Genomic DNA, 14,358 nt, shown 5'->3' with positions numbered 1-14,358 from the left:
TTAACAAAGTCTCTTAGTGTTACACTGGTTCTGCAATGTCACTGAGGTGCAAAGAATGCCCTTTGCCCATGGGGTCCTGAGTTTGCCTCTTCTGCCAGGCAGTTACCATGCTTCCCTGACCCAGCCTGTTTCTTTCGGCTTGGTTTGGACCACAGTCCTGCTGCCAGGATTTTAAAGCCCTCTGCTCTAGGAAACAGTTGTCACATTAAGAAATCTTTGGCCCCTTCCCAGCACACTGAGTTGGGGAGAAACAGGCCATGATTTAGTTGCCCAGCACTAACTCCACCTCAGTTCTCTTTGGAGAACAGCCTCTCCCACCAGTCCCCTGCTCTAGGATGACACAATGAGTAACAGCTAGTCATAGAAATCAGTCTCTTTGGTTTGTTTTGTATTATGCTGTACATCATTAAATATCTAAATATGGAGGATATACAGTCTTGATTAATCTAAAGTAATTTGCTAATAACTATTTTGATTCTTCAGAGAAAACTAATAAAAACCTAAAAGGTCTGTCCCGCTATCAATTTCTTTATTGCCAAGGGCCATTTTACGTGTGTGTGAGTGACTTCCTGCTTAGATTTGCTTGCTGGGAATGAAACAGGACTTAACCACTTTGTCACTTCAATACTTTCTTCCTACTCTAGGCCTGGGAGACCGAGGAGCTGGCCCTCCAGTTTGCCCTGGTTTTGGTTCACAAAGGCAGGCCAAGAGGAAGACCTGTTTAAACCTGACCTAGCTTGGTCTCTGGACCAAGGACATATCCCTTCCTGTGAGACTGGCTGTTGAGGTGAGACAGGCTGGGCCTTTGGGGTAATTACCCAGAAATGAGGAAAGTCCCTCTTCCCGTGATCTCAGACGTTTATGTACTCTGTGCCACAAGTAGGACTGGATGCAAACTGCTTCACCAGCTCAGTGGTGCTGTTGTAGCTGATAGAACTAGATTTATCCCTAAAGTTTCTTGTCCTTATACTTAATACTGTCCTGTAGTCCCTGTTGTGCTCTTGGGCGGAGGTGGGTTTAATTTTTTTAGTGATCACTTGAGGGACTGCAGAGCCTTTGGGCCAGGAAGCACCAAAGTGGAAAGAGGCTGCCCTCTAGTGGTCAGATCAGGCATGGCCAGAGGTTGACAAAAGTTGACAAAGGATAGCAGGGCTATTGTCTCAGAAAGCCAGCTAGCCCCTCTACTTTTGGCCTTTAAAATTAAGCCCCCCTTTTAAAGCCATTAAAATTTATTCTTTACCTGTAGGCAATTAAAACTTCCATAGTATAATGGTTGTCGGGGCCAAGGCTGTGACACACGAATCTTGATTTGACCCATGGTGGCCTTGGTAAATGATGGCCACCTGGAGGCCACTTTGCATTTCTTAAGCTTCTTCCTGCTAAAATGATAGACAGCAAGCAGAACTCAAGTGAAGATTGTGTGTAAAAATTCTGCTTCAGAGTCTCAGACCATTGACTAAAATACTCATTGCCAAGATACCGAACAGAGGCTATTTTGAGAAGGGGGAGTAGACCAGGGTTTTCTGGATGAAGGTGAGCTAGGAGATGGACTTGCCTGAGAACCACTAGCTCTTCAACTGTTCCATGAGTGGGTGTGATGGGTGAGGAGTCTCAGATTGGAGCCAGGAAATGCCAACAGGATTATGAGGGCTTTGGGGGCTTGTAAAAGGCTGATCATCCCAGCAAAAGGCAGAGATGGACAAAGAACTGGATTGCAGGGAGAAGAACTGAAAGCATAAAGTGTGTCTCACATCTTCTGCTGTTAAAGACAGCAAATCAAAGTTTATTCATTTTACATTAAAAGCCAACCTAAAGCCCCAAATAATGGGGCAGAGCTCACCCTGCCCCTGCCCCACTAGCATCAATGTTTTAGTTTTTGGCAACAGGCACAGAATTCACCTGATAAAGCTCCTGGGCTCAGCATGTCATCTTCCCCAGCTTGTAACCTCTGGCCTGTAGGTTTCCACTGACTACCCATACTCTTAGTTTCAAATTCAGAAACATCTACAGGGTTATTCTGTGTGTTTCTACAGACAATGGGTTAGTAAGACAAATTCTCTTCCAGCCTCGAAGAAAAGTGAGGGGCACAGTAAGATGCTCCTGCACTTGGAACTGAAGGATAGAGGCTTGTCCCTGAGAGAGGAGCTGGGGCCCAGCCAAGGCTGCATGTGGCTAAGGAGAGGCTAGCATGGACAGGTCCAGGGAGTGGGTTCTGATATCTGCAGGGATGATCTGGCAGAAGCTCCTCTAACCCCTGAGAACCTAGCACAGGCTCTTAAGCTGCCCCCACCACCTCATACTGGATTTGCTCTAAGACACCACTGTCCTCTCAGGGGCCTCAGACAGCCTATGGCAGGCCAGGTATAGCTGCAGCTGGTTCCTCAGACTCTGGATGCACTTGGACTTCAGAACCATGATTTCATCCAACTGGGTGACAAAATCTTCAAAATCCTGAGATAGGAAACAAAGGACAAATGGTGCTGTTGCTGGCCCTCTCCCAGACCTGCTTTTCTCTTGCAGGAAAACGTCAGAGCCCAGGCCCTCCAGCTGTAAAACCTGCAGCAGTTACTATGGCACGGGGTGGGTCCCACTTCTCTGCATTTGGGACACTTTATATATAGACGTATTTTTCAGGGTAGGGGGTGTTTTTGTAGAAGTACTTCTAATCTGCATGTGGCTCACTGTTACTGTCACAGGAGGGCCCCGAATAAGCTGCTGGGAAGGCAGAACGGTGAAGGATAGAGGCCCGAAGCATTTTAGCCTGGGAATGGGAGTGTAGCACCACCCCCCACCTGTCCTTGTACTCCCTGAAGCTATCCCAGAGGAGTGGCAAGAAATGGTTAGCGTGTGGCGCAGACCCTTACCCCACACCTAACCTCAGCAAACAAAGCTGACCATCATAATACTACAGACTAATTGCCAACAGCCCGAGTGTCCAGCCAAGGCCACTTACGTTAGGAGCCAGCTGGCTCATCAGTGTCTCCTCTTTGAAGCCCAGCTCGGCCATTTCATCCAGCTGTTCCTGGTGTGCTCGGATGACCACCTGCCTGGGAACATCAGAGAGGATGCCGTGAGCCTCTGGGCTCCCATCTCTCCTGGGTAGCTTTTAGGAACCGAGCCCCATTTCCAAGCCAGGAGCTGGCTCTGCCCAAAGTGGTCAAGGCTCTGACCAGGACCCACTCACCCAACCTCCCCCTGCCCCCACCTGTTCTCAGGACTTGTCAAGAAACTAGGAAATACCAGTGAGATACTGGGAGAGTTGGGGGCTTCTGGAACTGTCCCCTACCTCTCCAGGTACACTAAGGGTGCTGCTTCTAGAGAGGAGCTGCCCACAGCTTCTTTGCAGAAAGGGTCAAGGCAGTGCCACTCCAGCTGGCACACTTGGCACAAGGTAGAGCCTGCTGTCATTTCTACTTCTGAGGGGGGTCCAGGACCAAAGCGAGGGTATTTGACCTAGAAGCCAGAAGATCTGCCTTTTGTCAGCCCCTACCGATGGGCAAGACCACAGAGACAACAAGATTGTCTACCCAGAAGAGGCAGGCCCCCCTCACCTGATTCCTCTGTCCACAGCCCTGGCCTGAGGATCAGTGAGTAGCAGACAGCTAGCCTAGGTAACAGGAGCCCAAACAAAGGGCTGTAGCCTCATAAAGTATTTGTTCATCCTGCCCTCCAGCTCTGAGGCTTCTGATACTGTGAGGGGGTCTGCTAGATCCTCCACCTCCTTTCTTTCACACCCTCTAAGGCTGCTGTCTCGTCTCTGCTGCACCATCCACACACAGCCCCACCCTCATTTTTACCTTCCCTGTCTTGGGAGGTACCCAACCTTAGCTTTGAGGACACAACACCACAGCTAATGGGTTGCTGGGCAACACTTCTGGGAACACAAACCCAACAGAATGAAGAGGATTCTGATCTCACCAGAGGTCATAGGCCTGCTTATGGGGACAGATCCTCCCTTCTCACATCTCCGTTTTCCCAGGCAGAGGCCTATCCTGGTAGGCCTGCCCCAACGTTTTATTCATATCAGATGCATCTAGACCAGCAGTTCTCAACCTGTGAGTTGCGACCCCTTTGGGGGTCGAATGACCCTTTCACAGGGGTTGCCTAAGACCATCGGAAAACACATATAATTACATATTGTTTTACAGTTATGAAGTAGCAACGAAAGTAATTTTATGGTTGGGAGTCACCACAACATGAGGAACTGTATTAAAGGGTCGCGGCATTAGGAAGGTTGAGAACTACTGATCTAGACTGATTTCCATGAAAAGCTGAACAAAGCCTTTCTCTAGTTGCAGTATAGCTGACACAGCTAACCATAGCCATTCCAAAAATAGGTAAAGCATTAAACTGGGGTGGGAGAGGGGTGCCAAAGGAATTCAGGTCTCATGGAGAGAGTCCAACTTACTGTGCGTGCCCCAAGGTGGGCTGATGCAGTGTCCCGGCAGTCTTGGGAGAGCAGCTGGGAACCAGGGGAGAGCCTGGCCTTGCTAAGCACCTTTGGATTGGCCGATGTTTGAGCCAAGCAATGTCCTCATTGTAACAGGGCAACCTGATGGAGTCTATGGACAAATCCAGCTCCTGCCAACCGTGCCCTGCCAGATGCTTTCTGTCCTGAACCCAGGGCTGGTCAGCCACATCACTGCTTCCTGTTTGCGGGGTGTATGCAGGCTCCCAGTGGGGTCTTCCTGCATGTATGGGGGGGGAGGGCTCTCCTGAGAAGCCTCGGGAACTGTTCGGTTGTGTCTCCTTAGCACTAGCATCATCCTGTTCACTAGCCATGTGCTTCAGGGAAAAAAGTGCAGTCTCTCTGCCCTGGTTGCCCTCTCCCAGGTCAGCCTCCCTGTTGGGCAGCTTGTCAGGTGGGTACTGTCGGATGGGCGATGGGGATAGGGCTGGCAGGTCAGCACCAGGCTTATTGTCAGGGGGAGATGATGAGAGCCACAGGTGCCCACTTGTCAAAGACACTGGCAGGACTACCTCTTGATCACCAGATGGCACTGTGTGACCCACAGATGGCCCCTCTGTGCCCGATAGACTGTGTGTAGCCCCATCCTGGGCTGGCTGGTTCAAGGGAGGAGGGCCCTCGTCGTCGGGGTTCTCCAGGAGGGACACAGTGAGGGGAGCCATCAGCCCGGAAGCATATTCAGAGCACGTGCCCAGTTCCTCCTGAGAGGCTTCTTGGGAAGGGTGACTGGTTTCCACTGTTCTGGTTGCCGCATTTAGGCTGCCTTCACGGAGTTCCTTCAGAGGTGTGCCGACTGTGTCTCTCTGGTCTGGGGATCCAGCAACAGCAATGAGGGATAGCGAGGAAGTGAAATCCTCTTCCTTCAGGGATGGTGAGCTGCCCTCGGCCTGCCCAGGAGCTTCACTTCTGAGAGCATCCTGTTTGAAATCCGAGGCTGAGCCACTGCCTCTTTTCTGGTTATAGACAAAGTCTACCTGTGAGCAGTAAGGCTTCTCTGCCAGTATGTCTCTGGGAAAAGGACCTGAGGAGGTAGAGTCCTCTTCTTTGCTCCAGTCCAAGGGCACTTTACTTGGGCTGTGGCCATGATCAACTGCTGCTCTTCTGTGGCTTGTGGGATTCCTGGCATACACCCAGCTTCCGGTTAGATCCTTCTCATCACCATCCAACCTGGGGCTAAAAAGCAGACTCTGCTGCCTTTCAGCCACCTGCTCCTCAGGACCTTGTTCTCGCTGATGAAGGAAGAATGAGCCTTCGTTATTCTCCAGGGTGTTTCTGTGCTTCGTGGTCCTCTGACTGGAGACGTGTGAGAAAGAATCTTCACTGAAATCGCTGTCATCAAGGTCCTCAGCTTGGGCTCCATCATGACTCTCAGAATAAGAGTGCAAGGGAGGAGGGGTCTCATTCTGGAGCTGCCCTTCTTGGGGCCTGTACTGGCATAAAAGCCTTTCCAGTGGTTGGTACTTTAACTTCTGTTGGAGGAGAGGTGGCTGCTGGAACTGCTGGTGATAAAAACGCAAATGTTCCTCCCTCTCCTTCTGATGTGGAGGGATGTTGGTCCAAGCTTCAGAGGCAGGCCTAGCAAGCGTGTCCTCCTTGCTGCCCTGGCTGTACTCTGCTAAGTGGTGGACATTGCCGAAGGAGAGCTCAACCCGTGACACAAGCTGCTTCTGCACTGGCTGCACAGTCTGCACTTTCTTGCACTTGTTGGTCAGCTTACCATGCACCAGGTCTTGTCCTGGGCCAGGGGCCCTGCTTCCGCACCCAAGCGCAGTTTTGTGGCTGTTCTGATTTTTCTCAGAGCACAATGAAGCGGATTCTTCTTCCTTTTTTTTGGCTGACTGTCCAGACTGCACAGTTCCTTTGACAGGGCTAGTCTGAATGACCCACTCTTGAGGACTCCCTCTGGAACTGCCCTTTTTACCAGGGACTTTAGGAACAGAGGTAAAAGGGATGTTGGGTGGATGGCTGGCCAGAGGATGGGCCTTCCCTCTTGTGGAGCAAGGTGCCACCGTGAGTGACTGCTGAAGCCCCAGCTTGACTTTTTTGGGAGAACACTTATCCCCTGACAGGGCCACAGGGGAGCTCTGAATTCGTTTTGGAGAAGAGTTTCCAGATGTCCGATTTCGACTGGCAGCTGAAGTGCAACATTTGATGCCTTTCTTTAGTTCTTTGACCCTGTAAAGAACCATTTTATGTTAAATGTGATTCTTCATGTTCTATAATTCCTTTTCTACAACTTTCAGGGAAACAAAACCAAAGCAAAGTATTACAAGGACTGGGAGCCCTCTTTACTTGAACAAAAAAGATCAATGTCTTCTCTAAGGATATAAACATGCACCCAACATTCCATAATCATAAGTTTTAGATATCACCACAGTCCCACGTCACTGACAGGCCAGAGGAGCTAGTGTCAGAACTTCACTACAGCCACGCAGGGCCCACTCCACACTTCCTGGAGCTTAATGTCTCCCACTCACCCAGTCACTATTCCACAAACCGGGCCCTCTTTTCCTGAAAACCACCTACTTTCAGGCTTCTGAGAAAACAAGTTCCCTCAAACCTGCTGGACACTTCAGGAAGCAAAAGCCTTATGGAAATAAGCAGGCTTGTGCTAATACCAATAAGGGAAAATGACCTGTCTATTCCCAGGGTTTCTCAACCTTAGCACTAGTGGTATTTGGGGCCAGGAAATTCTCTGTTGGGGGCGCTGTCCTCTGCACTGTGGGATGTTTAATAGCATGGTTGGCCTCCACCCACTTAATGCCAATAGCACTTCTCCCCCAGTATGATAATCAAAACGGTCTCCAGATATTGCCAAATGTTCCCAGGGAGGCAAAAATCGCCCCCAGATAAACAGAAAACCATGTTCTATTCCACACAGAAATTCAGGAGAACATAGAAAAATCCAGAATTAGCTCTCTGCTAGGATTCAGTTGCCAAGATTTAAGTCTCTTACTTTGTGATACCACAAAAACACTGTAAAAATTAGGAATTACAAGGAGACTTCAGGTAAAAATGTAACTCTACGGTGATTGGTTTGTAGATTAAAATCCCCTAAGAGGGAGCAGTACTTCTGCCTGGGGGCTCCTGGAAAATGTCTTTTCCATTGCTTTGATTTTAATACAATCCTCAATGGGGGCTAAATGACCCCTCTGACCATTTCTGAAAACCAAGACAGTAAATCTGACACTGAAACTTGATTTAAATATTCCTTTTAGTCTCAGAAGCAAGGCTAGCAGATAACACAGCTAAGCAAAGAGATGTAGCAAGACATGAATTGTGTCCATGATGGGCCTTTGCTTAGGTGTTGCAGTAGGGCTGCATACAAAGAATGGGCTAGCAGATGCCACAGCAAGTCTAAACGGTTCCAGATTACGCCTTGCTATTCAAATTTGAGCTATTTTTTTTTTATTTTTAAATATATTTTATTGATTTTTTACAGAGAGGAAGGGAGAGAGATAGAGAGTCAGAAACATCAATGAGAGAGAGACATCGATCGGCTGCCTCCTGCACATCTCCTACTGGGGATGTGCCCGCAACCCAGGTACATGCCCTTGACCGGAATCGAACCTGGGACCTTTCAGTCCGCAGGCCGACGCTCTATCCACTGAGCCAAACCGGTTTTGGCAAATTTGAGCTATTTTAGTTTCCTTAAGAGAGAAACCAAAATTCCTCCTAAGAAATATTTCTAGAAACCTTAGTGCCAGAAGGAATCTTACAGGTAATTTGGTCATCGATACTAAATGTTTCCAATATACTCGGCCTGTGACCAACGTCACTCCTGTCACAGAGCTCTCTTCTGATATATCTGTTGGGGTCCAGCTGGAACTTTATTTTTGGACGCTTAGCAACATTTTTCTAGTATGTGGAGAGGTGAAAATTTTAAATCAGAGAGGGGAAATTTTAAGCAATAAAATCATCCTCATTCTATGTGTGCATAGATTAATACCTAAAATTAGGCCTCATTTGAGCATATAAAACAAATGGCTTTCATATTTATTTTCAATAATTTATCAGACTTCTTTGAATGGGAGAGATTGCTTCTATTGTACTTTTTCTATTCTTTTTCTTTTTAACCAAAATTATTCAAATAATCTCTCAGTTGTACTCAGTACCTCCCCTATGATAAAGGGTTATTTCCATCTTCCTTCACTGAGCACTGGGAGGAATGTCTGTTCCTAATGATGAAGTTGAAGCAATGATATGATGTCTATGATTTGGGGACTGGGTGGGGTTATGAAACAAGATCAGCTTAGAGTTCATAATTGAAGCTGGGTAATGAACACAAGGGGGAAAAGAACTTCAAGCCATAGTGGTTTTATGGAAACAATTTGGATCATCACGCATCTTCTATCTGATCTCAGTTTGTGAGGTAGCCACTTTCTTCTAGCAGGGCTAATGCGCTGGCATTAGGAAAACCATGTAATAAAAGAAACCTCCTTCAGGAAACTTATTTGGGGGACCTACTAATATCAAAAGTTAACATACACTGAGTCCTCACTACCGGGCATGGTGCTAAGCTCTTTATACATATTACCTCATTGGTTCCACATAACTGCTATGTAAGGTAGGTATTATTATTTCCTTTTGGAAGGAAACGGGGCTCAGAGAAATTGAAATCTTGTCCCAGGCCACTCAGGAGCTAGTGGCAGAGGCAGGGTATTGGCCCAGACAGTATGACGCCAGAGCCCAGTGTTGTAACCACTTTGTAAATGGTCTCTCCTATTTAAATGAGGTAAAGTACACAGAAGGCCTCTCTCAAGCCCTGACACCCAGGAGGAGTGCCTCTTTTCATTCACAAATATTTATTGTGCATCTATTAGGTAGTATTGTCCGGGCAGCAGAGATATAGTGGAGAAAAAGGTAGATAAGGTTCCTTCCTGTTTTCATGGAACTTAAGTGATAGCTCATCTTTTCTTTTCAATGAGTTTCATAAAATGCCCTGGATACTAAGATTCTTCAACAATAATAAAATAACAGTTTGTTAGTCTGGAGACAACTCCTGCGAGACCATAGAGGAGGATGTGAGACAGGACCAGGCAGCAAAGAAGCCAGAGAAGATGGTAATGAGAGCACCTTCACCTCCCACAGGAAACACGTGTCCACAGGTAAGAGGCACTAGGTCTGCCAACAGCTCCTGCCCTTCTCTAGGCCTCAGTTTATCCTGGGTTAGTTTCTTCTAAGTGCTTCTGCCTTGACAAGTAATATGTATTATGTCTCTTATAATTAGGGCAGAGGCTAGTGGGAAGATTCTATTCCAGAAAAGTATTTCATCTCCCATTAGCCATTTAAAAGCTACTGAACAAGGGAATGTGTCACCTTCCTCTTGTCACAGTCACATTTGTAAAATGCCAGGGCCTAGCAGATCACATTTTTCAAATGACCAAGTGCACAATCCCTAATGGACCTCAAGGTCAGACCTGTGTGTGTGCATGACACACACACACACACACACACACACACACGCATGTGCACATGACCTACTGCATGACCTGCCGCCTGAGAAGGACTCACCGGTCAGCATAGCGCAAGGTGTTCAGCGTGTGTTCAGTGGCCACGTGGCTGGGTGAGACGTTGGCGATCATGCAGGTTTTGGCATTGCCGATGAAGGAGTCTTTCAGGACCTGTCCAAAGCAGAAGGTAGGCCAATGACGTCACCTAACAAAGGGCACACTGACTATTGTATGCAGGACAGGGGCCAGTTCCCCTGTCTACAAAAAGGCAATTCACAGAAGAAATACGAATAATAAATACAAAAAAGGTACTCACTTCACATTAATCAAAGAAATGCAAACAGCCTGGCCAATGTTGCTCAGTGGTTGAGCTTCAACCTATGAACAAGGAGTTCACGGTTGATTCCGGGTCAGAGCACATGCCCAGGTTGCTCGATCCCCAGTAGGGGGTGTGCAGGAGGCAGCCAATCAGTGATTCTCATCATTGATGTTTCTATCTTTCCCTCTCCCTTCCTCTCTGAAATAAAAAAAATATTAAAAAAAAATCTAATAAAAAAGAAAAGCAAACAAACCATTATAAGAACGAATATTCTCTTCACCCATAAGATTAAAGAAGACTCTTGATACCCTGCCTTCCGAGGACCCAGAGAAACGGGCTCTGATAAAATGCCCACGTACTGTGTGCTGTGAACTGGTACGAGCATTTGGGAGAGAGTTTGGCAATAGTATGAAAATGTAAAAAATGCAAACACTGGTTTGGCTAATCTAAGAGTTTATACACAGAACAAACTAGATAACTGTAAACTCAATACAATACAACCATTCAAAATAATTATGTATATCTGTACTTACTTACACAGAAAGAGCTAAAACTATTATAGAAGAAAAAAGGTTTGATTCTATTACTCTGTAGGCAGATCTTTTTTGTTGTTAATCCTCTCCAGAGGAAATTTTTTCTGTTGATTTTTACAGAGAGTGGAAGGGAAGGGGAGAGACAGAGAAAAATTGATGTGAGAGAGAGACATCGATAGGTTGCCTCCTGCATGCACCCTGACTGGGCCTGCAACCGAGGTACGTACCCTTGACCGGAATTGAACCCGCAACCTGTCAGGCCTCAGGGCCGATGCTCTAACCACAGAGCAACTGGCTAGGAACACAGGTGGCTCTTCATATATGAGCGCAGAGAGATGCCTGGGAGGATGTTTACCAAAACGCAGCAGTGCCCTGACCAGTTTGGCTCAGTGGATAGAGCGTCAGCCTGCGGACTGAAAGGTCCCAGGTTCGATTCCGGTCAAGGGCATGTACCTTGGTTGCGGCACATCCCCAGTGGGGAGGTGTGCAGGAGGCAGCTGATCAATGTTTCTCCTCATCGGTGTTTCTGACTCTCTATCCTTCTCCCTTCCTCTCTGTGAAAAATCAATAAAATATATTTTAAAAAAAAATGCAGCGGTGACTGTCACTGGGAGGTGGGATTTTCTGGTACCCTTCCCGTCTTCTTTGTACTTATATGTACTGTTTGAATTATTATTATTTTAACTAAATAGGAACACATTTTCTGGGATGAGTACTAATCACCTTTAAGAAGGGTTTCCTAGATCCGTGGCTGAAATGTTTGGTAAGACACAATCGAATCCAAATCACCAACTCTGTCTGATAAGTAGCTATGTTATTACAGGGTCTGCTCCAGCCCCTGTGGAGCTGCTAGTCTAGTTGAAACTTCTCCCTGAACACAACAATCATCACCTCGAGCGCCCTCTACCTAGTCTGCCCGCTAGTGTGCAGGACTCGGTGAAGAAAGGAACCAGGGGCACCCACACTGTCTCACAAGTGATTGTACCAGGCAGACTCCTCCATGGGCCATCTTCTGCAGCAATTACAGATGCTGTCTTATTGGTGTTTTCTGTTAATAAGTCTGAGGCACATTTTTCATGACAGAAAAAAAAGCAGAAAAATTTACCTATATATAGTTCTACCACTCAGAATAATCAGTTAACAAATGCACAATTTTTCTGTATTGTTTCTTCTCATTTCATATTTTAAATTATAGATCTTGATCATCTTTCCTATCAGTACAGGTAAAAAATCTATCATTCTTTTTAACTGCAGCCATTAGTTTCTGTATTGAAACACTGGTCTAAGTCTTACAGCTAAGAAAGTACCCCTAAATCAACAAGGTTTCTTTACTTAGAAATAAGCAGAAAGCTGATGGATGATGGCCAAAAGAGCTCTGCTGCCCCCATGGGAGCCTGGCTACCTCACCCTAAGTTTCTATGCCTGAGTCTGCTCCCCTCTCCTCCTATACATGAGAACTCCTAGAAGGAATATGACTCCTCCTCTCTCCCCACCCCCGGCCGTGCTTAGCATGTCTTATAGGCAGTGGATGCTCTGCTGAATGAACAGATGAAGGAACAAATGAGAATCAGAACAAATTCAAAACTCACATTTAACATTACCTGAGTTAATTTGCTTTGCCGGAAGGGAGTATGGGTATGTTCCTGATCCAGTGCTCGGATACATTCCTTCAGCTGCAAACAAGAAGCACATCAAATATCATATGTGATGAGGATTAACATCAGATTTTTCTTATATCCAAAAGAAAGTCAATTCTCCAAAAGAAGTCAAATGTCCTGTAGTTTCCTGTTCAACAAGAAAAATCAAACTAGACTGGGAAACATTGTGCTAGTTGTGCCTAGGTAAGGGCCCCCAACTTAAAAGCAGTTAAGTACCCCTGACAGCATGGAACAGACAAACCCACAGACGTTCCCACAGGTCCTGAGTCTAAGCTTATATAGTGGCAGTTCTGGCTTGCAAGCTGTCTCTCTCTCTCCACACTCCTCCCAACTGCAGAAGCATTTAGAGAAAATATCTATACCACTCCCCCCGTCTTCCCCGCTCACACGTACACACCTATAATTGTAGCCTCAAGTGTCGATTAAAATATAAGTTGTCTGAATGGAGCAGGAAAAATTCTGGAGTCAGAGCTGGAAAGGAACTGAGAACACCTATGTCTACCTCCTCATTTTAAAAAAGCGGGGACTGTGGCCTAAAGGTAAGAGCAAGTCACTTGCTCCTGGGATTAGCCCATCAGAGAAGTGCTCACAGGACATCACTAGTGCCAGCAGAGACCTGGATATGCAGACCTCTAGGGGCAACAGATAGAGCAAAGGTGGGGAACAAGATAAGGGAGGAGAGATCTATTTCTGAGTCATGCATCGAGGCTAAAAGGCAGTAAATGAAAAGGAAGGGAGGCAAGAGAATGGAAGGAATCCCTTGGAAGTGCCAGTGCTGGGAGTTCACCAAGAACAGGTAAGTAGCTTTGTTATGGCTGTTCTTGGTTGCAACCACAGATGCCTGCAGCTAACCGCTCTCTATCAAAGAAGCTGCAGTGTATAAGAAAGTATAAGGGAGTTTCAATGTCCCCTTTTATTGCAAATCAATTCAATATCCCCAAACTTTAGCACTGGGAAGAATCTTCAGAATGGATGAACAGATAACCAAACCATGCCCCTGAGTTCCACCTGCCCCTTAAATATTCAAGTCTAAGTATGGCCACCAAGCCCTATGAGTCTTTGGGAAATGGAAAGTAGATTTTACTAAACACTAAGACTATCCAAGGAAAATAAGAAAGAAACAAGGGGCACCTTTGTGCATCTCACAGAACACAAGCTTTTTACCCCATTCTAAATGGCTTGTTCCCAGGCCCCTTTACATGCTATTGCCCGTGTGAGAGGCATAGTCAAGCCCCAAAGGGTTGTATGATTTCATAGATACTCCTTCCCAGTTTATAGTTGATTCCTGGACCATAGTTTAAAAATTTGTTTTAAATTGATTTTTAGAGAGAGAGAGGAAGGGAGAGGGATAGAAAGAAATAAACATCGAGGAGAGAGGATCATCATCCATCAGCTACCTCCTGCACGCTCCCTACTAGGGAGCGAGCCCACAAACTGGGCATGTGCCCTGACCAGGAATCGAATCAGGGACCTCTTGTTCCTGTGTCAATGCTCAACCGCTGAGCCACACTGGCTGGGATGGACCATAGTTTTAAATATGAGAATCACAGATTTCTAGCTAGAGACTGTGGACCCTTGGCTATTTACTTAATCCATCTGAGCCTCAGAATCCTGAACAGAGTTGTGAAGACTAAACTGACTAGCATATAGTAAGTGCTTAAAATGTATTGGTTCCGGGGTTCCTTGGAGAAATGGTTGACTTCATTAGGGCTAGGAAAGCACAAGGTAAGAGTGTGACATCTTGTAGTACCAAAAGGCAAGAAGATGCTCAAATAATGATGGGGCATGTCAAAAGGATACAGGAGCCAATTTGAAAAAATTCCCAATAGTCAAATCTGGGACAATTTGAACAACAAAATAAATAATAATAAAAATGGATTATAATCTAGCAATAAAAAATCCATTTACTGTTATAAGTAATCTATAT

At 46.3% G+C, this 14,358-nt stretch overlaps 1 protein-coding gene across 1 annotated transcript in view; it reads right to left on the bottom strand.

Annotated features, from left to right (window-relative positions):
* Nucleotides 1–1,754: 1,754 nt before the first annotated feature.
* Nucleotides 1,755–14,358, bottom strand: part of KIF24 (kinesin family member 24) — a 63,157-nt gene continuing 50,553 nt past the window's right edge. Inside the window, exons 9-13 of the mRNA XM_006758574.2 lie at nucleotides 12,375–12,446; nucleotides 9,983–10,092; nucleotides 4,409–6,643; nucleotides 2,954–3,047; nucleotides 1,755–2,451 (exon numbers count right to left, since the gene is read on the bottom strand). Of these exons, the coding sequence (XP_006758637.1) occupies nucleotides 2,311–2,451; nucleotides 2,954–3,047; nucleotides 4,409–6,643; nucleotides 9,983–10,092; nucleotides 12,375–12,446 (2,652 nt within the window). The 3' untranslated portion in view covers nucleotides 1,755–2,310. The remainder of the gene's footprint in view (nucleotides 2,452–2,953; nucleotides 3,048–4,408; nucleotides 6,644–9,982; nucleotides 10,093–12,374; nucleotides 12,447–14,358) is intronic.

Source organism: Myotis davidii, unplaced genomic scaffold (assembly GCF_000327345.1).
Source record: "Myotis davidii unplaced genomic scaffold, ASM32734v1 scaffold534, whole genome shotgun sequence".
In the NCBI taxonomy this organism is placed as follows: Eukaryota; Metazoa; Chordata; class Mammalia; order Chiroptera; family Vespertilionidae; genus Myotis; species Myotis davidii.
This window is presented reverse-complemented; position numbering and strand designations above follow the sequence as displayed.